Source organism: Lithobates pipiens, unplaced genomic scaffold, assembly GCF_037356315.1.
Source record: "Lithobates pipiens isolate NorthernLeopardFrog02 unplaced genomic scaffold, aLitPip1_a1.2 Scaffold_13, whole genome shotgun sequence".
Taxonomy (NCBI): domain Eukaryota; kingdom Metazoa; phylum Chordata; class Amphibia; order Anura; family Ranidae; genus Lithobates; species Lithobates pipiens.
Window position 1 is genome coordinate 534559835 of NW_027507718.1, and position 26802 is coordinate 534586636.

General features: G+C 47.9%; 1 protein-coding gene across 2 annotated transcripts in view; it reads left to right on the plus strand.

Moving 5' to 3' along the window:
• Positions 1 to 26802, plus strand: part of NPR2 (natriuretic peptide receptor 2) — a 160029-nt gene that overhangs the window by 25426 nt on the left and 107801 nt on the right. For both annotated transcript variants that reach the window (XR_013272410.1, XM_077478216.1), the window contains exon 2: positions 8177 to 8376. Coding sequence is in view for 1 of the 2 variants with exons in the window: in XM_077478216.1 (XP_077334342.1) it covers positions 8177 to 8376 (200 nt within the window). In the remaining variant the exon portion in view is untranslated. The remainder of the gene's footprint in view (positions 1 to 8176; positions 8377 to 26802) is intronic.

A 26802-nucleotide genomic window follows, 5' to 3' on the forward strand; every position in this document is an offset into this window, starting at 1 on the left:
ACGCTGAGCGTGGTGAGGAGAGGAAACACTGAGCGTGGTGAGGAGAGGAAACACTGAGCGTGATGAGGAGAGGAAACACTGAGCGTGGTGAGGAGAGGAAATGCTGAGCGTGGTGAGGAGAAGAAACGCAGAGCCTGGTGAGGAGAGGAAACACTGAGCGTGGTGAGGAGAGGAAACACTGAGCCTGGTGAGGAGAGGAAACACTGAGCGTGGTGAGGAGAGGAAACACTGAGCCTGGTGAGGAGAGGAAATGCTGAGTGTGGTGAGGAGAGGAAATGCTGAGCGTGGTGAGGAGAAGAAGCGCCGAGCCTGGTGAGGAGAGGAAATGCTGAGCATGGTGAGGAGAGGAAACGCTGAGCGTGGTGAGGAGAGGAAACGCTGAGCCTGGTGAGGAGAGGAAACGCTGAGTGTGGTGAGGAGAGGAAATGCTGAGCGTGGTGAGGAGAGGAAACGCTGAGCGTGGTGATGAGAGGAAACGCTGAGCCTGGTGAGGAGAGGAAACACTGAGAGGAAATGCTGGGCATGGTGAGGAAAGGAAATGCTGAGCCTGGTGAGGAGAGGAAACGCTGAGCGTGGTGAGGAGAGGAAACGCTGAGCCTGGTGAGGAGAGGAAACGCTGAGCGTGGTGAGGAGAGGAAACGCTGAGCCTGGTGAGGAGAGGAAACGCTGAGCCTGGTGAGGAGAGGAAACTCTGAGCGTGGTGAGGAGAGGAAACGCAAAGACTGGTGAGGAGAGGAAACGCTGAGTGTGGTAAAGAGAGGAAATGCTGAGCGTGGTGAGGAGAGGAAACGCTGAGCCTGGTGGCGAGAGGAAACGCAAAGACTGGTGAGGATAGGAAATGCTGAGCCTGGTGGGGAGAGGAAACGCTGAGTGTGGTAAAGAGAGGAAATGCTGAGTGTGGTGAGGAGAGGAAACGCCGAGCCTGGTGAGGAGAGAAAACGCTGAGCCTGGTGGCGAGAGGAAACGCAGAGCCTGGTGAGGAGAGGAAACGCCGAGCCTGGTGAGGAGAGGAAACTCTGAGCGTGGTGAGGAGAGGAAACGCAAAGACTGGTGGGGAGAGGAAACGCTGAGTGTGGTAAAGAGAGGAAATGCTGATCGTGGTGAGGAGAGGAAACGCTGAGCCTGGTGGCGAGAGGAAACGCAAAGACTGGTGAGGAGAGGAAATGCTGAGCCTGGTGGGGAGAGGAAACGCTGAGTGTGGTAAAGAGAGGAAATGCTGAGTGTGGTGAGGAGAGGAAACGCTGAGCCTGGTGAGGAGAGGAAACGCTGAGCCTGGTGGCGAGAGGAAACGCAGAGCCTGGTGAGGAGAGGAAACGCCGAGCCTGGTGAGGAGAGGAAACGCTGAGCCTGGTGGGGAGAGGAAACACTGAGCGTGGTGAGGAGAGCAAACGCTGAGCCTGGTGGCGAGAGGAAACGCCGAGCCTGGTGAGGAGAGGAAACGGGTGGGGAGAGGAAACGCTGAGCGTGGTGAGGAGAGGAAACACTGAGCCTGGTGAGGAGAGGAAACGCTGAGCCTGGTGATGAGAGGAAACGCTGAGCCTGGTGAGGAGAGGAAACGCTGAGCGTGGTGAGGAGAGCAAACTCTGAGCCTGGTGAGGAGAGGAAACGCTGAGCCTGGTGAGGAGAGGAAACGCTGAGCCTGGTGAGGAGAGGAAACGCTGAGCCTGGTGAGGAGAGGAAACGCTGAGCGTGGTGAGGAGAGGAAACGCTGAGCGTGGTGAGGAGATGAAACGCTGAGCCTGGTGAGGAGAGGAAACGCTGAGCCTGGTGAGGAGAGGAAACGCTGAGCGTGGTGAGGAGAGGAAACGCTGAGCGTGGTGAGGAGAGGAAACGCTGAGCGTGGTGAGGAGAGGAAACACTGAGCCTGGTGAGGAGAGGAAACGCTGAGCCTGGTGAGGAGAGGAAACGCTGAGCCTGGTGAGGAGAGGAAACTCTGAGCGTGGTGAGGAGAGGAAACGCAAAGACTGGTGAGGAGAGGAAATGCTGAGCCTGGTGGGGAGAGGAAACGCTGAGTGTGGTAAAGAGAGGAAATGCTGAGCGTGGTGAGGAGAGGAAACGCTGAGCCTGGTGGCGAGAGGAAACGCAAAGACTGGTGAGGAGAGGAAATGCTGAGCCTGGTGGGGAGAGGAAACGCTGAGTGTGGTAAAGAGAGGAAATGCTGAGTGTGGTGAGGAGAGGAAACGCCGAGCCTGGTGAGGAGAGGAAACGCTGAGCCTGGTGGCGAGAGGAAACGCAGAGCCTGGTGAGGAGAGGAAACGCCGAGCCTGGTGAGGAGAGGAAACGCTGAGCCTGGTGAGGAGAGGAAACGCTGAGCCTGGTGAGGAGAGGAAACGCTGAGCCTGGTGGGGAGAGGAAACACTGAGCGTGGTGAGGAGAGGAAACGCTGAGCCTGGTGGCGAGAGGAAACGCCGAGCCTGGTGAGGAGAGGAAACGGGTGGGGAGAGGAAACGCTGAGCGTGGTGAGGAGAGGAAACACTGAGCCTGGTGAGGAGAGGAAACTCTGAGCCTGGTGAGGAGAGGAAACGCTGAGCCTGGTGAGGAGAGGAAACGCTGAGCCTGGTGAGGAGAGGAAACGCTGAGCCTGGTGAGGAGAGGAAACGCTGAGCCTGGTGAGGAGAGGAAACGCTGAGCGTGGTGAGGAGAGGAAACGCTGAGCCTGGTGAGGAGAGGAAACGCTGAGCCTGGTGAGGAGAGGAAACGCTGAGCGTGGTGAGGAGAGGAAACGCTGAGCGTGGTGAGGAGAGGAAACGCTGAGCCTGGTGAGGAGAGGAAACGCTGAGCGTGGTGAGGAGAGGAAACACTGAGAGGAAATGCTGGGCATGGTGAGGAAAGGAAATGCTGAGCGTGGTGAGGAGAGGAAACACTGAGAGGAAATGCTGGGCATGGTGAGGAAAGGAAATGCTGAGTGTGGTGAGGAGAGGAAACGCAAAGACTGGTGAGGAGAGGAAACGCTGAGCGTGGTGAGGAGAGGAAACGCTGAGCCTGGTGAGGAAAGGAAACGCTGAGCGTGGTGAGGAGAGGAAACGCTGAGCCTGGTGAGGAGAGGAAACGCTGAGCGTGGTGAGGAGAGGAAGCGCTGAGCGTGGTGGGGAGAGGAAACGCTGAGCGTGGTGAGGAGAGGAAACGCTGAGCGTGGTGAGGAGAGGAAACGCTGAGCGTGGTGAGGAGAGGAAACGCTGGCGGTGGTGTCTGTAGGTCAGAGAGGTAAATAGGATAAATCATGTGATCATTATCTGGTCATACTGAACGGGGATGGTTATGAGGTCACTCCACTCAATGATGACGATTCAGTTATGGGCGGGGACTGTGGGCCTCGGAGGGGATTTTGGGCCCGGGGGGGGGGGGGGGGGGTGAATCTTAAATTCTGCACAGTGTTAAGATTGCAGAGTGAGATGTGAGATGAAGAGGGTCCCAGGTGGGGGAGGGGAGAGCTTGAAGGGTTAATGTTTCTGCTTCCTCCTGAGGGATCCATAAAGTGGACTGAGGAAGAGGCTCTTATCACCTACTCCCCCCCCTCATTAATCTATAACCCCCCCCCATTAATCTATAACTCCCCCCCCCCATTAATCTATAACTCCCCCCCCCCCCAGACTAACAGAGCTCGCTAGAGGAAAAGGACGCTCACACATCTTCATTTTTCCATAAATAAACACTTATATAAAAAGAGGGACAGTCACAGCTTATCTTGGCTGCTCCTCAGTCCCGGGACCCCCAGAATTCCAGAGACCCCCAGAATTCCCAGGACCCTCAGAATTCCCGGGACCCCCAGAATTCTCAGGATCCCCAGAATTCCCAGGACCCCCAGAATTCCCAGGACCCCCAGAATTCCCAGGACCCCCAGAATTCCCAGGACCCTCAGAATTCCCGAGACCCCCAGAATTCCCAGGACCCTCAGAATTCCCAGGACCCCCAGAATTCCCAGGATCCCCAGAATTCTCGGGACCCCCAGAATTCCCGAGACCTCCAGAATTTCCGGGACCCCCAGAATTCCCAGGACCCTCAGAATTCCCAGGACCCCCAGAATTCTCAGGACCCCCAGAATTCCCAGGACCCCCAGAATTCTCAGGATCTCCAGAATTCCCGGGACCCCCAGAATTCCCAGGACCCTCAGAATTCCCAGGACCCCCAGAATTCTCAGGATTCCCAGAATTCCCAGGACCCTCAGAATTCCCGAGACCCCCAGAATTCCCGTGACCCCCAGAATTCCCAGGACCCTCAGAATTCCCAGGACCCCCAGAATTCCCAGGATCCCCAGAATTCTCGGGACCCCCAGAATTCCCGAGACCTCCAGAATTCCTGGGACCCCCAGAATTCCCAGGACCCTCAGAATTCCCAGGACCCCCAGAATTCTCAGGACCCCCAGAATTCCCAGGACCCCCAGAATTCTCAGGATCTCCAGAATTCCCAGGACCCCAGAATTCCCGAGACCCCCTGAATTCTCAGGACCCCCAGAATTCCCGGGACCCCCAGAATTCCTGGGATCCCCAGAATTCCCAGGACTGCCAGAATTCCCGGGACCCCCAGAATTCTCAGGATCTCCAGAATTCCCAGGACCCCCAGAATTCTCAGGGTCTCCATAATTCCCGGGACCCCCAGAATTCCTGGGACCCCCTGAATTCTCAGGACCCCCAGAATTCCCGGGACCCCCAGAATTCCCGGGATCCCCAGAATTCCCAGGACTGCCAGAATTCCCGGGACCCCCAGAATTCCCAGGACCCTCAGAATTCCCGGGACCCCCAGAATTCTCAGGATCCCCAGAATTCCCAGGACCCCCAGAATTCCCAGGACCCCCAGAATTCTCAGGATTCCCAGAATTCCCAGGACCCTCAGAATTCCCGAGACCCCCAGAATTCCCAGGACCCTCAGAATTCCCAGGACCCCCAGAATTCCCAGGATCCCCAGAATTCTCGGGACCCCCAGAATTCCCGAGACCTCCAGAATTTCCGGGACCCCCAGAATTCCCAGGACCCTCAGAATTCCCAGGACCCCCAGAATTCTCAGGACCCCCAGAATTCCCAGGACCCCCAGAATTCTCAGGATCTCCAGAATTCCCGGGACCCCCAGAATTCCCAGGACCCTCAGAATTCCCAGGACCCCCAGAATTCTCAGGATTCCCAGAATTCCCAGGACCCTCAGAATTCCCGAGACCCCCAGAATTCCCGTGACCCCCAGAATTCCCAGGACCCTCAGAATTCCCAGGACCCCCAGAATTCCCAGGATCCCCAGAATTCTCGGGATCCCCAGAATTCCCCAGACCTCCAGAATTCCTGGGACCCCCAGAATTCCCAGGACCCTCAGAATTCCCAGGACCCCCAGAATTCTCAGGACCCCCAGAATTCCCAGGACCCCCAGAATTCTCAGGATCTCCAGAATTCCCAGGACCCCAGAATTCCCGAGACCCCCTGAATTCTCAGGACCCCCAGAATTCCCGGGACCCCCAGAATTCCTGGGATCCCCAGAATTCCCAGGACTGCCAGAATTCCCGGGACCCCCAGAATTCTCAGGATCTCCAGAATTCCCAGGACCCCCAGAATTCTCAGGGTCTCCATAATTCCCGGGACCCCCAGAATTCCTGGGACCCCCTGAATTCTCAGGACCCCCAGAATTCCCGGGATCCCCAGAATTCCCAGGACTGCCAGAATTCCCGGGACCCCCAGAATTCTCAGGATCTCCAGAATTCCCAGGACCCCCAGAATTCTCAGGGTCTCCATAATTCCCGGGACCCCCAGAATTCCTGGGACCCCCTGAATTCTCAGAACCCCCAGAATTCCCAGGACCCCCAGAATTCCCGAGACCCCTAGAATTCTCAGGATCTCCAGAATTCCCGGGACCCCCTGAATTCTGAGAACCCCCAGAATTCCCAGGACCCCCAGAATTCCCGAGACCCCCAGAATTCTCAGGATACCCAGAATTCCCGTGACCCCCAGAATTCCTTGAACCTGCAGGCTGGGCAGGTGACCACAGCTGGCTCATAGGTACCTTTCCTGTCTAGCCAGCATGGCTCCTTCCAAGATGGAAGTTACATACTTACCTGTTACTGTAATGTAGGCACTTACCTGTCCAATGTAGATACCTGATCCTGTGATGTAGGTACTTACCTGTCCAATGTAGGTACCCTTTTCCTGTGATGTAGGTACTTACCTGTCCAATGTAGGTACCCTTTCCTGTGATGTAGGTACTTACCTGTGCAATGTAGGTACCCTTTCCTGTGATGTAGGTACTTTCCTGTCCAATGTAGGAACCCTTTCCTGTGATGTAGGTACTTACCTGTGCAATGTAGGTACCCTTTCCTGTGATGTAGGTACTTACCTGCCAGGTACTTTCTAGCACATATGATCCCGGACTGATGGACGGTGTTCTCCTGTAGAATGGCTCCTCATGTGGAGTCTCACTCCTCCTGGCTGCATTATTGATGAAGGACAGATGTGTAGACAGGAAGTGGTTAATGAGTGGATATGGAGGGGCCCCTCCTCCCTCTCCTGTTACACAGAGCCGGGGCCCCGGAGCCTCTAATGGGAGATAATGGACTGAGTGCTTCTCCTCCATCTGCTAATCAGGAGACGTCATTCCAGGAGGAACACGCAGAACACGCTAATTACACGGCTCTGCACAACAACACGCACTCAGCGGAGGCATATATATATATATATCTACATACTACACGACAAACACGGGGGGTATATATATATATATATATATATATATATATATATATATATATATATACTGCTCTACATACTACACAACACGGGGGGGCATACAGCGAGTATATACATCTTCCTATATAATCATCAGTCACTACAGATCTCTGTGTACTATAGTGAGCATGTATGGAGTCACTCTGTGTATAATGACCGGTCTGTATATACCTCTGTATAATGACTGGTCTGTATATACCTCTGTATAATTACCAGTCTGTATATACTTCTGTATAATGACCGGTCTGTATATACTTCTGTATAATGACCGGTCTGTATATACTTCTGTATAATGACCAGTCTGTATATACTTCTGTATAATGACCGGTCTGTATATACTTCTCTATAATGACCGGTCTGTATATACCTCTGTATAGTAACCGGTCTGTATAAAGCTCTGTATAATAATTGGTCTGTATATACCTCTGTATAATGACCAGTCTGTATATACCTCTGTATAATGACTGGTCTGTATAAAGCTTTGTATAATAATTGGTCTGTATATACCTCTGTATAATGACCGGTCTGTAAATACCTCTGTATAGGACAGGCACTTTTTAAATATGGGACCAAAAACTAGAGATAGCCACAATTTGTATATGGGACCAGAGACTGGAGATAGGCACCATTGGTATATGGGACCACAGACTGGAGATAGGCATCACTGATATATGGGACCAGAAACTCGAGATAGGCACTACTTGTATATGGAACCAGAGACTGGAGATAGGCACAAGTTGTATATAGGACCAAAAACTGGAGATAGGCACCATTGGTATATGGGACCAAAGACTGGAGATGGCGCTATTATTATATGGGAAAAAAGACTGGAGATAGGCACCATTAGTATATGGGACCAAAGACTGGAGATAGGTACCATTGGTATATGGGACCAAAGACTGGAGATAGGCACTATTAGTATATGGGACCAAAACTGGAGATAGGCACCATTGGTATATGGAACCAGAAAATGGAGATAGGCACCATTGGTATATGGGACCAGAGACTGGAGATAGGCACCATTGATATATGGGACCAGAGACTGGAGATAGGCACCATTGGTATATGGGACCAGAGACTGGAGATAGGCACCATTGGTATATGGGACCAGAGACTGGAGATAGGCACCATTGGTATATGGGGACCAGAGACTGGAGATAGGCACCATTGGTATATGGGACCAGAGACTGGAGATAGGCACCATTGGTATATGGGGACCAGAGACTGGAGATAGGCACCATTGGTATATGGGGACCAGAGACTGGAGACAGGCACCATTGGTATATGGGGACCATAGACTGGAGATAGGCACTACTTGTATATGGGACCAGAGACTGGAGATAGGCACCATTGGTATATGGGACCAGAGACTGGAGATAGGCACCATTGATTGTGTTTCTTGATTCTGCAGTTGATGTATTGGTTGTGGTTGCTTTGTTGTCTGTCTGTAACCTCACCTTCCTCTGTTCTCCTCACAGTCATCTACATCTGTGGCCCTCTGGAGATGCTACATAAGATCATGCTACAGGCCCACAAGGAGAAGCTGACCGACGGCGATTACGTCTTCTTCTATGTGGACGTGTTCGGTGAAAGTCTGCGCTCAGATGGAACCCGGGATGCCAATAAACCATGGCAGACCAACCAAACCCACGAAGAGGAGCTGAAGGAGGCCTTCAAGGTGAGGCACCGCGTAGACCATCCCTTCCCAGACAGCACTAGGAATGATCCACCAATAACGTGCCAGATCGGCCCGTCTTTCCCTTCCCCAGGGTGAAGGCTCTTCAGGAGGACAGTTAGTATCTATAGAAACCTTTCTCAACCAGCTTTCCTCCAGAAGTTGTGAGGGGTTGCTTGGGCTGCGGTGCCTGCAAAGTTCCAGGTCCAACGCTATTTGAACAGGCCAACTGCATGACAACAAGGGGTGACCTGAGAGATGAGTTCAAACCGAGGAGGTGGCCAAACTCCGCCTGTCCATCGGACGAATGTCTGAACTTTGTCTCTTCTGGCCTCCTATTTGGTGGGAGCCATGCACCATGTCTGGAGGCGACGTTTCCACCACTTCTCTGTATGACATCTTCCCACGGTCACCGGATCCTCTGGGAGTGTCCGTAGAAGTGGTGGAAGCATGGCCACATAAGCAAAGGGGCATCACTGCCCAAAGATGGCCACCACTGTCCCCGACCCTTCTCCTATATAGCTGATGACAGCTCAGGCAGATCTTGTTTGGCTGCTGGTAGTCAGGATCCAAAGAGTTCTCCAGGTGGTGGGTTGTTTTTTATGGTGAATGACTGACGATGGATTTATGGGGGACATTCATTATAGACCCCAAATCTCTCCATAAAGAGGACCCGTCACCCCCTATTACTGTCACATGGGATGTTTACATTCATTATAGACCCCGGATCTCTCCATAAAGAGGACCCGTCACCTCCTATTACTGTCACATGGGATGTTTACATTCATTATAGACCCTGGATCCCTCCATAAAGAGGACCCGTCACCTCCTGTTACTGTCACATGGGATGTTTACATTCATTATAGACCCCGGATCTCTCCATAAAGAGGACCCGTCACCTCCTGTTACTGTCACATGGGATGTTTACATTCATTATAGACCCTGGATCCCTCCATAAAGAGGACCCGTCACCTCCTGTTACTGTCACACGGGATGTTTACATTCATTATAGACCCCGGATCTCTCCATAAAGAGGACCCGTCACCTCCTATTACTGTCACATGGGATGTTTACATTCATTATAGACCCCGGATCTCTCCATAAAGAGGACCCGTCACCCCCTATTACTGTCACATGGGATGTTTACATTCATTATAGACCCCGGATCTCTCCATAAAGAGGACCCGTCACCCCCTATTACTTTTACATGGGATGTTTACATTCATTATAGACCCCGGATCTCTCCATAAAGAGGACCCCCGACCTCCTATTACTGTCACATGGGATGTTTACATTCATTATAGACCCCGGATCCCTCCATAAAGAGGACCCGTCACCGTCTATTACTGTCACATGGGATGTTTACATTCATTATAGCCCCCGGATCTCTCCATAAAGAGGGCCCGTCACCTCCTATTACTGTCACATGGGATGTTTACATTCATTATAGACCCCGGATCTCTCCATAAAGAGGACCCGTCACCCCCTATTACTGTCACATGGGATGTTTACATTCATTATAGACCCCGGATCTCTCCATAAAGAGGACCCGTCACCTCCTGTTACTGTCACGCAGGATGTTTACATTCATTATAGACCCCAGATCTCTCCATAAAGAGGACCCGTCACCCCCTATTACTTTTACATGGGATGTTTACATTCATTATAGACCCCGGATCTCTCCATAAAGAGGACCTATCACCCCCTATTACTCTCACATGGGATGTTTACATTCATTATAGACCCCGGATCTCTCCATAAAGAGGACCCGTCACCTCCTGTTACTGTCACGCGGGATGTTTACATTCATTATAGACCCCAGATCTCTCCATAAAGAGGACCCGTCACCCCCTATTACTTTTACATGGGATGTTTACATTCATTATAGACCCCGGATCTCTCCATAAAGAGGACCCGTCACCTCCTGTTACTGTCACGCAGGATGTTTACATTCATTATAGACCCCAGATCTCTCCATAAAGAGGACCCGTCACCCCCTATTACTTTTACATGGGATGTTTACATTCATTATAGACCCCGGATCTCTCCATAAAGAGGACCTATCACCCCCTATTACTCTCACATGGGATGTTTACATTCATTATAGACCCCGGATCTCTCCATAAAGAGGACCCGTCACCTCCTGTTACTGTCACGCGGGATGTTTACATTCATTATAGACCCCAGATCTCTCCATAAAGAGGACCCGTCACCCCCTATTACTTTTACATGGGATGTTTACATTCATTATAGACCCCGGATCTCTCCATAAAGAGGGCCCGTCACCTCCTATTACTGTCACATGGGATGTTTACATTCATTATAGACCCCGGATCCCTCCATAAAGAGGACCTGTCACCTCCTATTACTGTCACATGGGATGTTTACATTCATTATAGACCCCGGATCTCTCCATAAAGAGGACCCGTCACCTCCTGTTACTGTCACACGGGATGTTTACATTCATTATAGACCCCAGATCTCTCCATAAAGAGGACCCGTCACCCCCTATTACTTTTACATGGGATGTTTACATTCATTATAGACCCCAGATCTCTCCATAAAGAGGAACCGTCACCCCCTATTACTGTCACATGGGATGTTTACATTCATTATAGACCCCGGATCTCTCCATAAAGAGGACCCGTCACCTCCTGTTACTGTCACGCGGGATGTTTACATTCATTATAGACCCCAGATCTCTCCATAAAGAGGACCCGTCACCCCCTATTACTTTTACATGGGATGTTTACATTCATTATAGACCCCGGATCTCTCCATAAAGAGGGCCCGTCACCTCCTATTACTGTCACATGGGATGTTTACATTCATTATAGACCCCGGATCCCTCCATAAAGAGGACCTGTCACCTCCTATTACTGTCACATGGGATGTTTACATTCATTATAGACCCCGGATCTCTCCATAAAGAGGACCCGTCACCTCCTGTTACTGTCACACGGGATGTTTACATTCATTATAGACCCCAGATCTCTCCATAAAGAGGACCCGTCACCCCCTATTACTTTTACATGGGATGTTTACATTCATTATAGACCCCAGATCTCTCCATAAAGAGGACCCGTCACCCCCTATTACTGTCACATGGGATGTTTACATTCATTATAGACCCCGGATCTCTCCATAAAGAGGACCCGTCACCTCCTATTACGGTCACATGTGATGTTTACATTCATTATAGACCCCGGATCTCTCCATAAAGAGGACCCGTCACCTCCTATTACTGTCACATGGGATGTTTACATTCATTATAGACCCCGGATCTCTCCATAAAGAGGACCCGTCACCTCCTATTACTGTCACATGTGATGTTTACATTCATTATAGACCCCGGATCTCTCCATAAAGAGGACCCGTCACCTCCTATTACTGTCACATGGGATGTTTACATTCATTATAGACCCCGGATCTCTCCATAAAGAGGACCTGTCACCCCCTATTACTGTCACGTGGGATGTTTACATTCATTCTAGACCCTAGATCTCTCCATAAAGAGGACCCGTCACCCCCTATTACTGTCACATGGGATGTTTACATTAATTATAGACCCCGGATCTCTCCATAAAGAGGACCCATCACCCCCTATTACTCTCACATGGGATGTTTACATTCATTATAGACCCCGGATCTCTCCATAAAGAGGACCCGTCACCTCCTATTACTGTCACATTTGATGTTTACATTTATTATAGACCCCGGATCTCTCCATAAAGAGGACCCGTCACCTCCTATTACTGTCACATGGGATGTTTACATTCATTATAGACCCAGGATCTCTCCATAAAGAGGACCCGTCACCCCCTATTACTGTCACATGGGATGTTTACATTCATTATAGACCCCGGATCCCTCCATAAAAAGGACCTGTCACCCCCTATTACTGTCACATGGGATGTTTACATTCATTATAGACCCCAGATCTCTCCATAAAGAGGACCCGTCACCCCCTATTACTGTCACATGGGATGTTTACATTCATTATAGACCCCGGATCTCTCCATAAAGAGGACCCATCACCCCCTATTACTCTCAGATGGGATGTTTACATTCATTATAGACCCCGGATCTCTCCATAAAGAGGACCCGTCACCTCCTATTACTGTCACATGGAATGTTTACATTCATTATAGACCCCGGATCTCTTCATAAAGAGGACCCGTCACCTCCTATTACTGTCACATGGGATGTTTACATTCATTATAGACCCCGGATCTCTCCATAAAGAGGACCCGTCACCTCCTGTTACTGTCACGCGGGATGTTTACATTCATTATAGACCCCAGATCTCTCCATAAAGAGGACCCGTCACCCCCTATTACTTTTACATGGGATGTTTACATTCATTATAGACCCCGGATCTCTCCATAAAGAGGGCCCGTCACCTCCTATTACTGTCACATGGGATGTTTACATTCATTATAGACCCCGGATCCCTCCATAAAGAGGACCCGTCACCTCCTATTACTGTCACATGGGATGTTTACATTCATTATAGACCCCGGATCTCTCCATAAAGAGGACCCGTCACCTCCTGTTACTGTCACACGGGATGTTTACATTCATTATAGACCCCAGATCTCTCCATAAAGAGGACCCGTCACCCCCTATTACTTTTACATGGGATGTTTACATTCATTATAGACCCCAGATCTCTCCATAAAGAGGACCCGTCACCCCCTATTACTGTCACATGGGATGTTTACATTCATTATAGACCCCGGATCTCTCCATAAAGAGGACCCGTCACCTCCTATTACTGTCACATGTGATGTTTACATTCATTATAGACCCCGGATCTCTCCATAAAGAGGACCCGTCACCTCCTATTACTGTCACATGGGATGTTTACATTCATTATAGACCCCGGATCTCTCCATAAAGAGGACCCGTCACCTCCTATTACTGTCACATGTGATGTTTACATTCATTATAGACCCCGGATCTCTCCATAAAGAGGACCCGTCACCTCCTATTACTGTCACATGGGATGTTTACATTCATTATAGACCCCGGATCTCTCCATAAAGAGGACCTGTCACCCCCTATTACTGTCACGTGGGATGTTTACATTCATTCTAGACCCTAGATCTCTCCATAAAGAGGACCCGTCACCCCCTATTACTGTCACATGGGATGTTTACATTAATTATAGACCCCGGATCTCTCCATAAAGAGGACCCATCACCCCCTATTACTCTCACATGGGATGTTTACATTCATTATAGACCCCGGATCTCTCCATAAAGAGGACCCGTCACCTCCTATTACTGTCACATGGGATGTTTACATTCATTATAGACCCCGGATCTCTCCATAAAGAGGACCCGTCACCTCCTATTACTGTCACATGGGATGTTTACATTCATTATAGTCCCCGGATCTCTCCATAAAGAGGACCCGTCACCCCCTATTACTGTCACATGGGATGTTTACATTCATTATAGACCCTGGATCCCTCCATAAAGAGGACACGTCACCCCCCTATTACTGTCACATGGGATGTTTACATTTATAATAGACCCCGGATCTCTACATAAAGAGGACCCGTCACCTCCTATTACTGTCACATGTGATGTTTACATTCATTATAGACCCAGGATCCCTCCATAAAGAGGACCCGTCACCCCCTATTACTGTCACATGTGATGTTTAAATTCATTATAGACCCCGGATTCATTATAGACCCCGGACCCGTCACCCCCCTATTACTGTCACATGGGATGTTTACATTTATAATAGACCCCGGATCTCTACATAAAGAGGACCCGTCACCTCCTATTACTTTTACATGGGATGTTTACATTCATTATAGACCCCAGATCTCTCCATAAAGAGGACCCGTCACCCCCCTATTACTGTCACATGGGATGTTTACATTCATTATAGCCCCCGGATCTCTCCATAAAGAGGGCCCGTCACCTCCTATTACTGTCACATGGAATGTTTACATTCATTATAGACCCCGGATCTCTTCATAAAGAGGACCCGTCACCTCCTATTACTGTCACATGGGATGTTTACATTCATTATAGACCCCGGATCTCATCATAAAGAGGACCCGTCACCTCCTATTACTGTCACATGTGATGTTTACATTCATTATAGACCCAGGATCTCTCCATAAAGAGGACCCGTCACCCCCTATTACTGTCACATGGGATGTTTACATTCATTATAGACCCCGGATCCCTCCATAAAGAGGACCCGTCACCCTCTATTACTGTCACATGGGATGTTTACATTCATTATAGACCACGGATCTCTCCATAAAGAGGGCCCGTCACCTCCTATTACTGTCACATGGGATGTTTACATTCATTATAGACCCCAGATCTCTCCATAAAGAGGACCTGTCACCTCCTGTTACCTTCACACGGGATGTTTACATTCATTATAGACCCCGGATCTCTCCATAAAGAGGACCCGTCACCCCCTATTACTGTCACATGGGATGTTTACATTCATTATAGTCCCCGGATCTCTCCATAAAGAGGACCCGTCACCCCCTATTACTCTCACATGGGATGTTTACATTCATTATAGACCCCGGATCTCTCCATAAAAAGGACCCGTCACCTCCTGTTACTGTCACACGGGATGTTTACATTCATTATAGACCCCGGATCTCTCCATAAAGAGGACCCGTCACCCCTTATTACTGTCACATGGGATGTTTACATTCATTATAGACCCCGGATCTCTCAATAAAGTGGACCCGTCACCCCTATTACTGTCACATGGGATGTTAACATTCATTATAGACCCCAGATCTCTCCATAAAGGGGACCCGTCACCCCCTATTACTGTCACATGGGATGTTTACATTCATTATAGACCCCGGATCTCTGCATAAAGAGGACCCGTCACCCCCTATTACTGTCACATGGGATGTTTACATTCATTATATACTCCGGATCCCTCCATAAAGAGGACCCGTCACCCCCTATTACTGTCACATGGGATGTTTACATTCATTATAGACCCCGGATCTCTCAATAAAGTGGACCCGTCACCCCTATTACTGTCACATGGGATGTTAACATTCATTATAGACCCCAGATCTCTCCATAAAGGGGACCCGTCACCGTCTATTACTGTCACATGAGATGTTTACATTCATTATAGACCCCGGATCTCTCCATAAAGAGGACCCGTCACCCCCTATTACTCTCACATGGGATGTTTACATTCATTATATACTCCGGATCCCTCCATAAAGAGGACCCGTCACCTCCTATTACTGTCAGATGGGATGTTTACAATCATTATTGACCCCGGATCTCTCCGTAAAGAGGACCCGTCACCTCCTATTACTGTCACATGGAATGTTTACATTCATTATAGCCCCCGGATGTCTCTATAAAGAGGACCCGTCACCCCCTATTACTCTCACATGGGATGTTTACATTCATTATAGACCCCGGATCTCTCCATAAAGAGGACCCGTCACCTCCTGTTACTGTCACACGGGATGTTTACATTCATTATAGACCCCGGATCTCTCCATAAAGAGGACTCGTCACCCCCTATTACTGTCACATGGGATGTTTACATTCATTATAGACCCCGGATCTCTCAATAAAGTGGACCTGTCACCCCTATTACTGTCACATGGGATGTTAACATTCATTATAGACCCCAGATCTCTCCATAAAGGGGACCCGTCACCGTCTATTACTGTCACATGGCATGTTTACATTCATTATAGACCCCGGATCTCTCCATAAAGAGGACCCGTCACCCCCTATTACTGTCACATGGGATGTTTACATTCATTATATACTCCAAATCCCTCCATAAAGAGGACCCGTCACCTCCTATTACTGTCACATGGGATGTTTACATTCATTATAGACCCCGGATCTCTCCATAAAGAGGACCTGTCACCTCCTGTTACTGTCACACGGGATGTTTACATTCATTATAGACCCCGAATCTCTCCATAAAGAGGACCCGTCCCCCCCTATTACTGTCACATGGGATGTTTACATTCATTATAGACCCCGGATCTCTCAATAAAGTGGACCTGTCACCCCTATTACTGTCACATGGGATGTTAACATTCATTATAGACCCCAGATCTCTCCATAAAGGGGACCCGTCACCGTCTATTACTGTCACATGGGATGTTTACATTCATTATAGACCCCGGATCTCTCCATAAAGAGGACCCGTCACCCCCTATTACTGTCACATGGGATGTTTACATTCATTATATACTCCGGATCCCTCCATAAAGAGGACCCGTCACCTCCTATTACTGTCACATGGGATGTTTACATTCATTATTGACCACGGATCTCTCCGTAAAGAGGACCCGTCACCTCCTATTACTGTCACATGGAATGTTTACATTCATTATAGCCCCCGGATCTCTCCATAAAGAGGACCCGTCACCTCCTATTACTGTCACATGGGATGTTTACATTCATTATAGACCCCGGATGTCTCCATAAAGAGGACCCGTCACCTCCTATTACTGTCACATGGGATGTTTACATTCATTATAGACCCCGGATCTCTCCATAAAGAGGACCCGTCACCCCCTATTACTGTCACATGGGATGTTTACATTCATTATAGACCCCGGATCTCTCCATAAAGAGGACCCGTCACCTCCTATTACTGTCACATGGGATGTTTACATTCATTATAGACCCCGGATCTCTCCATAAAGAGGACCCGTCACCCCCTATTACTGTCACATGGGATGTTTACATTCATTATAGACCCCGGATCTCTCCATAAAGAGGACCCGTCACCCCCTATTACTGTCACATGGGATGTTTACATTCATTATAGACCCCGGATCCCTCCATAAAAAGGACCCGTCACCCCCTATTACTGTCACATGGGATGTTTACATTCATTATAGACCCAGATCTCTCCATAAAGAGAACCCGTCACCCCCTATTACTGTCACATGGGATGTTTACATTCATTATAGACCCCGGATCTCTCCATAAAGAGGACCCATCACCCCCTATTACTCTCACATGGGATGTTTACATTCATTATAGACCCCGGATCTCTCCATAAAGAGGACCCGTCACCTCCTATTACTGTCACATGGGATGTTTACATTCATTATAGACCCCGGATTTCTCCATGAAGAGGACCTGTCACCTCCTATTACTGTCACATGGGATGTTTACATTCATTATAGACCCCGGATCTCTCCATAAAGAGGACCCGTCACCTCCTATTACTGTCACATGGGATGTTTACATTCATTATAGACCCCGGATCTCTCCATAAAGAGGACCCGTCACCCCCTATTACTGTCACATGGTATGTTTACATTCATTATAGACCCTGGATCCCTCCATAAAGAGGACACGTCACCCCCCTATTACTGTCACATGGGATGTTTACATTTATAATCGACCCCGGATCTCTACATAAAGAGGACCCGTCACCTCTTATTACTGTCACTTGTGATGTATACATTCATTATAGACCCAGGATCTCTCCATAAACAGGACCCGTCACCCCCTATTACTGTCCCATGAGATGTTTACATTTATTATAGACCCCGGATCCCTCCATAAAGAGGACCCGTCACCTCCTATTACTGTCACATGTGATGTTTAAATTCATTATAGACCCCGGATCCCTCCATAAAGAGGACCCGTCACCCCCCTATTACTGTCACATGGGATGTTTACATTCATTATAGACCCCGGATCTCTTCATAAAGAGGACCCGTCACCTCCTATTACTGTCACATGGGATGTTTACATTCATTATAGACTCCGGATCTCTCCATAAAGAGGACCCGTCACCTCCTATTACTGTCACATGTGATGTTTACATTCATTATAGACCCAGGATCTCTCCATAAAGAGGACCCGTCACCCCCTATTACTGTCACATGGGATGTTTACATTCATTATAGACCCCGGATCCCTCCATAAAGAGGACCCGTCACCCTCTATTACTGTCACATGGGATGTTTACATTCATTATAGACCCCGGATCTCTCCATAAAGAGGGCCCGTCACCTCCTATTACTGTCACATGGGATGTTTAAATTCATTATAGACCCCAGATCTCTCCATAAAGAGGACCTGTCACCTCCTGTTACTGTCACACGGGATGTTTACATTCATTATAGACCCCGGATCTCTCCATAAAGAGGACCCGTCACCCCCTATTACTGTCACATGGGATGTTTACATTCATTATAGTCCCCGGATCTCTCCATAAAGAGGACCCGTCTCCCCCTATTACTCTCACATGGGATGTTTACATTCATTATAGACCCCGGATCTCTCCATAAAGAGGACCCGTCACCTCCTGTTACTGTCACACGGGATGTTTACATTCATTATAGACCCCGGATCTCTCGATAAAGAGGACCCGTCACCCCCTATTTCTGTCACATGGGATGTTTACATTCATTATAGACCCCGGATCTCTCAATAAAGTGGACCCGTCACCCCTATAACTGTCACATGGGATGTTAACATTCATTATAGACCCCGGATCTCTCCATAAAGAGGACCCATCACCTCCTATTACTGTCACATGGGATGTTTACATTCATTATAGACCCCGGATCTCTCCATAAAGAGGACCCATCACCTCCTATTACTGTCACATGGGATGTTTACATTCATTATAGACCCCGGATCTCTCCATAAAGAGGACCCGTCACCTCCTATTACTGTCACATGGGATGTTTATATTCATTATAGACCCCGGATCTCTCAATAAAGAGGACCCGTCACCCCCTATTACTGTCACATGGGATGTTTACATTCATTATAGACCCCGGATCTCTCAATAAAGAGGACCCGTCACCCCCTATTACTGTCACATGGGATGTTTACGTTCATTATAGACCCCGGATCTCTCCATAAAGAGGACCCGTCACCCCCTATTACTGTCACATGGGATGTTTACATTCATTATAGACCCCGGATCTCTCCATAAAGAGGACCCGTCACCTCCAATTACTGTCGCATGGGATGTTTACATTCATTATAGACCCCGGATCTCTCCATAAAGAGGACCCATCACCACCTATTACTGTCACATGGAATGTTTACATTCATTATAGCCCCCGGATGTCTCCATAAAGAGGACCCGTCAGCACCTATTTCTGTCACATGGGATTTTTACATTCATTATAGACCCCGGATCTCTCCATAAAGAGGACCTGTCACCCCCTATTACTGTCACATGGGATGTTTACATTCATTATAGACCCCGGATGTCTCCATAAAGAGGACCCGTCAGCACCTATTTCTGTCACATGGGATTTTTACATTCATTATAGACCCCGGATCTCTCCATAAAGAGGACCTGTCACCCCCTATTACTGTCACATGGGATGTTTACATTCATTATAGACCCCAGATCTCTCCATAAAGAGGACCTGTCACCTCCTGTTACTGTCACACGGGATGTTTACATTCATTATAGACCCCGGATCTCTCCATAAAGAGGACCCGTCACCCCCTATTACTGTCACATGGGATGTTTACATTCATTATAGTCCCCGGATCTCTCCATAAAGAGGACCCGTCACCCCCTATTACTCTCACATGGGATGTTTACATTCATTATAGACCCCGGATCTCTCCATAAAGAGGACCCGTCACCTCCTGTTACTGTCACACGGGATGTTTACATTCATTATAGACCCCGGATCTCTCCATAAAGAGGACCCGTCACCCCCTATTTCTGTCACATGGGATGTTTACATTCATTATAGACCCCGGATCTCTCAATAAAGTGGACCCGTCACCCCTATTACTGTCACATGGGATGTTAACATTCATTATAGACCACAGATCTCTCCATAAAGGGGACCCGTCACCGTCTATTACTGTCACATGGGATGTTTACATTCATTATAGACCCCGGATCTCTCCATAAAGAGGACCCGTCACCTCCTATTAATGTCACATGGGATGTTTACATTCATTATAGACCCCGGATCTCTCAATAAAGAGGACCCGTCACCCCCTATTACTGTCACATGGGATGTTTACATTCATTATAGACCCCGGATCTCTCAATAAAGAGGACCCGTCACCCCCTATTACTGTCACATGGGATGTTTACGTTCATTATAGACCCCGGATCTCTCCATAAAGAGGACCCGTCACCCCCTATTACTGTCACATGGGATGTTTACATTCATTATAGACCCCGGATCTCTCCATAAAGAGGACCCATCACCTCCAATTACTGTCACATGGGATGTTTACATTCATTATAGACCCCGGATCTCTCCATAAAGAGGACCCATCACCACCTATTACTGTCACATGGGATGTTTACATTCATTATTGACCCCGGATCTCTCCGTAAAGAGGACCCGTCACCTCCTATTACTGTCACATGGAATGTTTACATTCATTATAGCCCCCGGATGTCTCCATAAAGAGGACCCGTCACCACCTATTTCTGTCACATGGGATTTTTACATTCATTATAGACCCCGGATCTCTCCATAAAGAGGACCCGTCACCCCCTATTACTGTCACATGGGATGTTTACATTCATTATAGACCCCAGATCTCTCCATAAAGAGGACCTGTCACCTCCTGTTACTGTCACACGGGATGTTTACATTCATTATAGACCCCGGATCTCTCCATAAAGAGGACCCGTCACCCCCTATTACTGTCACATGGGATGTTTACATTCATTATAGTCCCCGGATCTCTCCATAAAGAGGACCCGTCACCCCCTATTACTCTCACATGGGATGTTTACATTCATTATAGACCCCGGATCTCTCCATAAAGAGGACCCGTCACCTCCTGTTACTGTCACACGGGATGTTTACATTCATTATAGACCCCGGATCTCTCCATAAAGAGGACCCGTCACCCCCTATTTCTGTCACATGGGATGTTTACATTCATTATAGACCCCGGATCTCTCAATAAAGTGGACCCGTCACCCCTATTACTGTCACATGGGATGTTAACATTCATTATAGACCACAGATCTCTCCATAAAGGGGACCCGTCACCGTCTATTACTGTCACATGGGATGTTTACATTCATTATAGACCCCGGATCTCTCCATAAAGAGGACCCGTCACCTCCTATTACTGTCACATGGGATGTTTACATTCATTATAGACCCCGGATCTCTCCATAAAGAGGACCCGTCACCCCCTATTACTGTCACATGGGATGTTTACATTCATTATAGACCCCGGATCTCTCAATAAAGAGGACCCGTCACCCCCTATTACTGTCACATGGGATGTTTACATTCATTATAGACCCCGGATCTCTCCATAAAGAGGACCCGTCACCTCCTATTACTGTCACATGGGATGTTTACATTCATTATAGACCCCGGATCTCTCCATAAAGAGGACCCGTCACCCCCTATTACTGTCACATGGGATGTTTACATTCATTATAGACCCCGGATCTCTCAATAAAGAGAACTCGTCACCTCCTATTACTGTCACATGGAATGTTTACATTCATTATAGCCCCCGGATGTCTCCATAAAGAGGACCCGTCACCACCTATTTCTGTCACATGGGATTTTTACATTCATTATAGACCCCGGATCTCTCCATAAAGAGGACCCGTCACACCCTATTACTGTCACATGGGATGTTTACATTCATTATAGACCCCGGATCTCTCCATAAAGAGGACCCGTCACCCCCTATTACTGTCACATGGGATGTTTACATTCATTATAGACCCCGGATCTCTCCATAAAGAGGACCCGTCACCTCCTATTACTGTCACATGGGATGTTTACATTCATTATATACCCCGGATCCCTCCATAAAGAGGACCCGTCACCACCTATTACTGTCACATGGGATGTTTACATTCATTATAGACCCCGGATCTCTCCATAAAGAGAACCCGTCACCTCCTATTACTGTCACATGGGATGTTTACATTCATTATAGACCCCGGATCTCTCCATAAAGAGGACCCGTCACCCCCTATTACTGTCACATGGGATGTTTACATTCATTATAGACCCGGATCTCTCCATAAAGAGGACCCGTCAACCCCTATTACTGTCACATAGGATGTTTACATTCATTATAGACCCCGGATCTCTCCATAAAGAGGACCCGTCACCTCCTATTACTGTCACATGGGATGTTTACATTCATTATAGACCCCGGATCTCTCCATAAAGAGGACCCGTCACCTCCTATTACTGTCACATGGGATGTTTACATTCATTATAGACCCCGGATCTCTCCATAAAGAGGACCCGTCACCTCCTATTACTGTCACATGGGATGTTTACATTCATTATAGACCCCGGATCTTTCCATAAAGAGAACCCGTCACCTCCTATTACTGTCACATGGGATGTTTACATTCATTATAGACCCCAGATCTCTCCATAAAGAAGACCCGTCACCCCCTATTACTGTCACATGGGATGTTTACATTCATCATAGACCCCAGATTCCTCCATAAAGAGAACCCGTCACCTCCTATTACTGTCACATGGGATGTTTACATTCATTATAGACCCCGGATCTCTCCATAAAGAGGACCCGTCACCCCCTATTACTGTCAAATGGGATGTTTACATTCATTATAGACCCGGATCTCTCCATAAAGAGGACCCGTCACCCCCTATTACTGTCACATGGGATGTTTACATTCATTATAGACCCCGGATCTCTTCATAAAGAGGACCCGTCACCTCCTATTACTGTCACATGGGATGTTTACATTCATTATAGACCCCAGATCTCTTCATAAAGAGGACCCGTCACCTCCTATTACTGTCACATGGGATGTTTACATTCATTATAGACCCCAGATCCCTCCATAAAGAGGACCCGTCACCCCTATTACTGTCACATGGGATGTTTACATTCATTATAGACCCCAGACCTCTCCATAAAGAGGACCGGTCACCTCCTATTACTGTCACATGGGATGTTTACATTCATTATAGACCCCGGATCTCTCCATAAAGAGGACCTGTCACCTCCTATTAGTGTCACATGGGATGTTTACATTCATTATAGACCCCGGATATCTCCATAAAGAGGACTCGTCACCTCCTATTACTCTCACATGTGATGTTTACATTCATTATAGACCCCGGATCTCTCAATAAAGTGGACCCGTCACCCCTATTACTGTCACATGGGATGTTTACATTCATTATAGACCCCGGATCTCTCCATAAAGAGGACCCGTCACCTCCTATTACTGTCACATGGGATGTTTACATTCATTATAGACCCCGGATCTCTCAATAAAGAGGACCCGTCACCCCCTATTACTGTCACATGGGATGTTTACATTCATTATAGACCCCGGATCTCTCCATAAAGAGGACCCGTCACTCCCTATTACTGTCACATGGGATGTTTACATTCATTATAGACCCCGGATCTCTCCATAAAGAGGACCCGTCACCTCCTATTACTGTCACATGGGATGTTTACATTCATTATAGACCCCGGATCTCTCCATAAAGAGGACCCGTCACCTCCTATTACTGTCACATGGGATGTTTACATTTATTATAGACCCCGGATCTCTCCATAAAGAGGACCCGTCACCTCCTATTACTGTCACATGGGATGTTTACATTCATTATAGACCTCGGATCCCTCCATAAAGAGGACCCGTCACCTCCTATTACTGTCACACGGGATGTTTACATTCATTATACACCCTGGATCTCTCCATAAAGAGGACCCGTCACCCCCTATTACTGTCACATGGGATGTTTACATTCATTATAGACCCCGGATCTCTCCATAAAGAGGACCCGTCACCTCCTATTACTGTCACATGGGATGTTTACATTCATTATAGACCCCAGATCTCTTCATAAAGAGGACCCGTCACCTCCTATTACTGTCACATGGGATGTTTACATTCATTATAGACCCCAGATCTCTCCATAAAGAGGACCTGTCACCCCTATTACTGTCACATGGGATGTTTACATTCATTATAGACCCCGGACCTCTCCATAAAGAGGACCCGTCATCTCCAATTAGTGTCACATGGGATGTTTACATTCATTATAGACCCCGGATCCCTTCATAAAGAGGACCCGTCACCTCCTATTACTGTCACATGGGATGTTTACATTCATTATAGACCCCGGATCTCTCCATAAAGAGGACCCGTCACCTCCTATTACTGTCACATGGGATGTTTACATTCATTATAGACCCAGAATCTCTCCATAAAGAGGACCCGTCACCCCCTATTACTGTCACATGGGATGTTTACATTCATTATAGACCCCGGATCTCTCCATAAAGAGGACCCGTCACCGCCTATTACTGTCCCATGGGATGTTTACATTCATTATAGACCCCGGATCTCTCCATAAAGAGGACCCGTCACCTCCTATTACTGTCACATGGGATGTTTACATTCATTATAGACCCCGGATCTCTCCATAAAGAGGACCCGTCACCTCCTATTACTGTCACATGGGATGTTTACATTTATTATAGACCCCGGATCTCTCCATAAAGAGGACCCGTCACCTCCTATTACTGTCACATGGGATGTTTACATTCATTATAGACCTCGGATCCCTCCATAAAGAGGACCCGTCACCTCCTATTACTGTCACACGGGATGTTTACATTCATTATACACCCTGGATCTCTCCATAAAGAGGACCCGTCACCCCCTATTACTGTCACATGGGATGTTTACATTCATTATAGACCCCGGATCTCTTCATAAAGAGGACCCGTCACATCCTATTACTGTCACATGGGATGTTTACATTCATTATAGACCCCGGATCTCTCCATAAAGAGGACCCGTCACCTCCTATTACTGTCACATGGAATGTTTACATTCATTATAGACCCCAGATCTCTTCATAAAGAGGACCCGTCACCTCCTATTACTGTCACATGGGATGTTTACATTCATTATAGACCCCAGATCTCTCCATAAAGAGGACCCGTCACCTCCTATTACTGTCACATGGGATGTTTACATTCATTATAGACCCCGGATCTCTCCATAAAGAGGACCCGTCACCTCCTATTACTGTCACATGGGATGTTTACATTTATTATAGACCCCGGATCTCTCCATAAAGAGGACCCGTCACCTCCTATTACTGTCACATGGGATGTTTACATTCATTATAGACCTCGGATCCCTCCATAAAGAGGACCCGTCACCTCCTATTACTGTCACACGGGATGTTTACATTCATTATACACCCTGGATCTCTCCATAAAGAGGACCCGTCACCCCCTATTACTGTCACATGGGATGTTTACATTCATTATAGACCCCGGATCTCTTCATAAAGAGGACCCGTCACATCCTATTACTGTCACATGGGATGTTTACATTCATTATAGACCCCGGATCTCTCCATAAAGAGGACCCGTCACCTCCTATTACTGTCACATGGAATGTTTACATTCATTATAGACCCCAGATCTCTTCATAAAGAGGACCCGTCACCTCCTATTACTGTCACATGGGATGTTTACATTCATTATAGACCCCAGATCTCTCCATAAAGAGGACCTGTCACCCCTATTACTGTCACATGGGATGTTTACATTCATTATAGACCCCGGACCTCTCCATAAAGAGGACCCGTCATCTCCTATTAGTGTCACATGGGATGTTTACATTCATTATAGACCCCGGATCCCTCCATAAAGAGGACCCGTCACCTCCTATTACTGTCACATGGGATGTTTACATTCATTATAGACCCCGGATCTCTCCATAAAAGGACCCGTCACTGTCTATTACTGTCCCATGGGATGTTTACATTCATTATAGACCCCGGATCTCTCCATAAAGAGGACCCGTCACCTCCTATTACTGTCACATGGGATGTTTACATTCATTATAGACCCCGGATCTCTCAATAAAGAGGACCCGTCACCCCCTATTACTGTCACATGGGATGTTTACATTCATTATAGACCCCAGATCTCTCCATAAAGAGGACCCGTCACCTCCTATTACTGTCACATGGGATGTTTACATTCATTATAGACCCCGGATCTCTCCATAAAGAGGACCCGTCACCCCTATTACTGTCACATGGGATGTTTACATTCATTATAGACCCCGGATCTCTCCATAAAGAGGACCCGTCACCTCCTGTTACTGTCACACGGGATGTTTACATTCATTATAGACCCCGGATCTCTCGATAAAGAGGACCCGTCACCCCCTATTTCTGTCACATGGGATGTTTACATTCATTATAGACCCCGGATCTCTCAATAAAGTGGACCCGTCACCCCTATAACTGTCACATGGGATGTTAACATTCATTATAGACCACAGATCTCTCCATAAAGGGGACCCGTCACCGTCTATTACTGTCACATGGGATGTTTACATTCATTATAGACCCCGGATCTCTCCATAAAGAGGACCCATCACCTCCTATTACTGTCACATGGG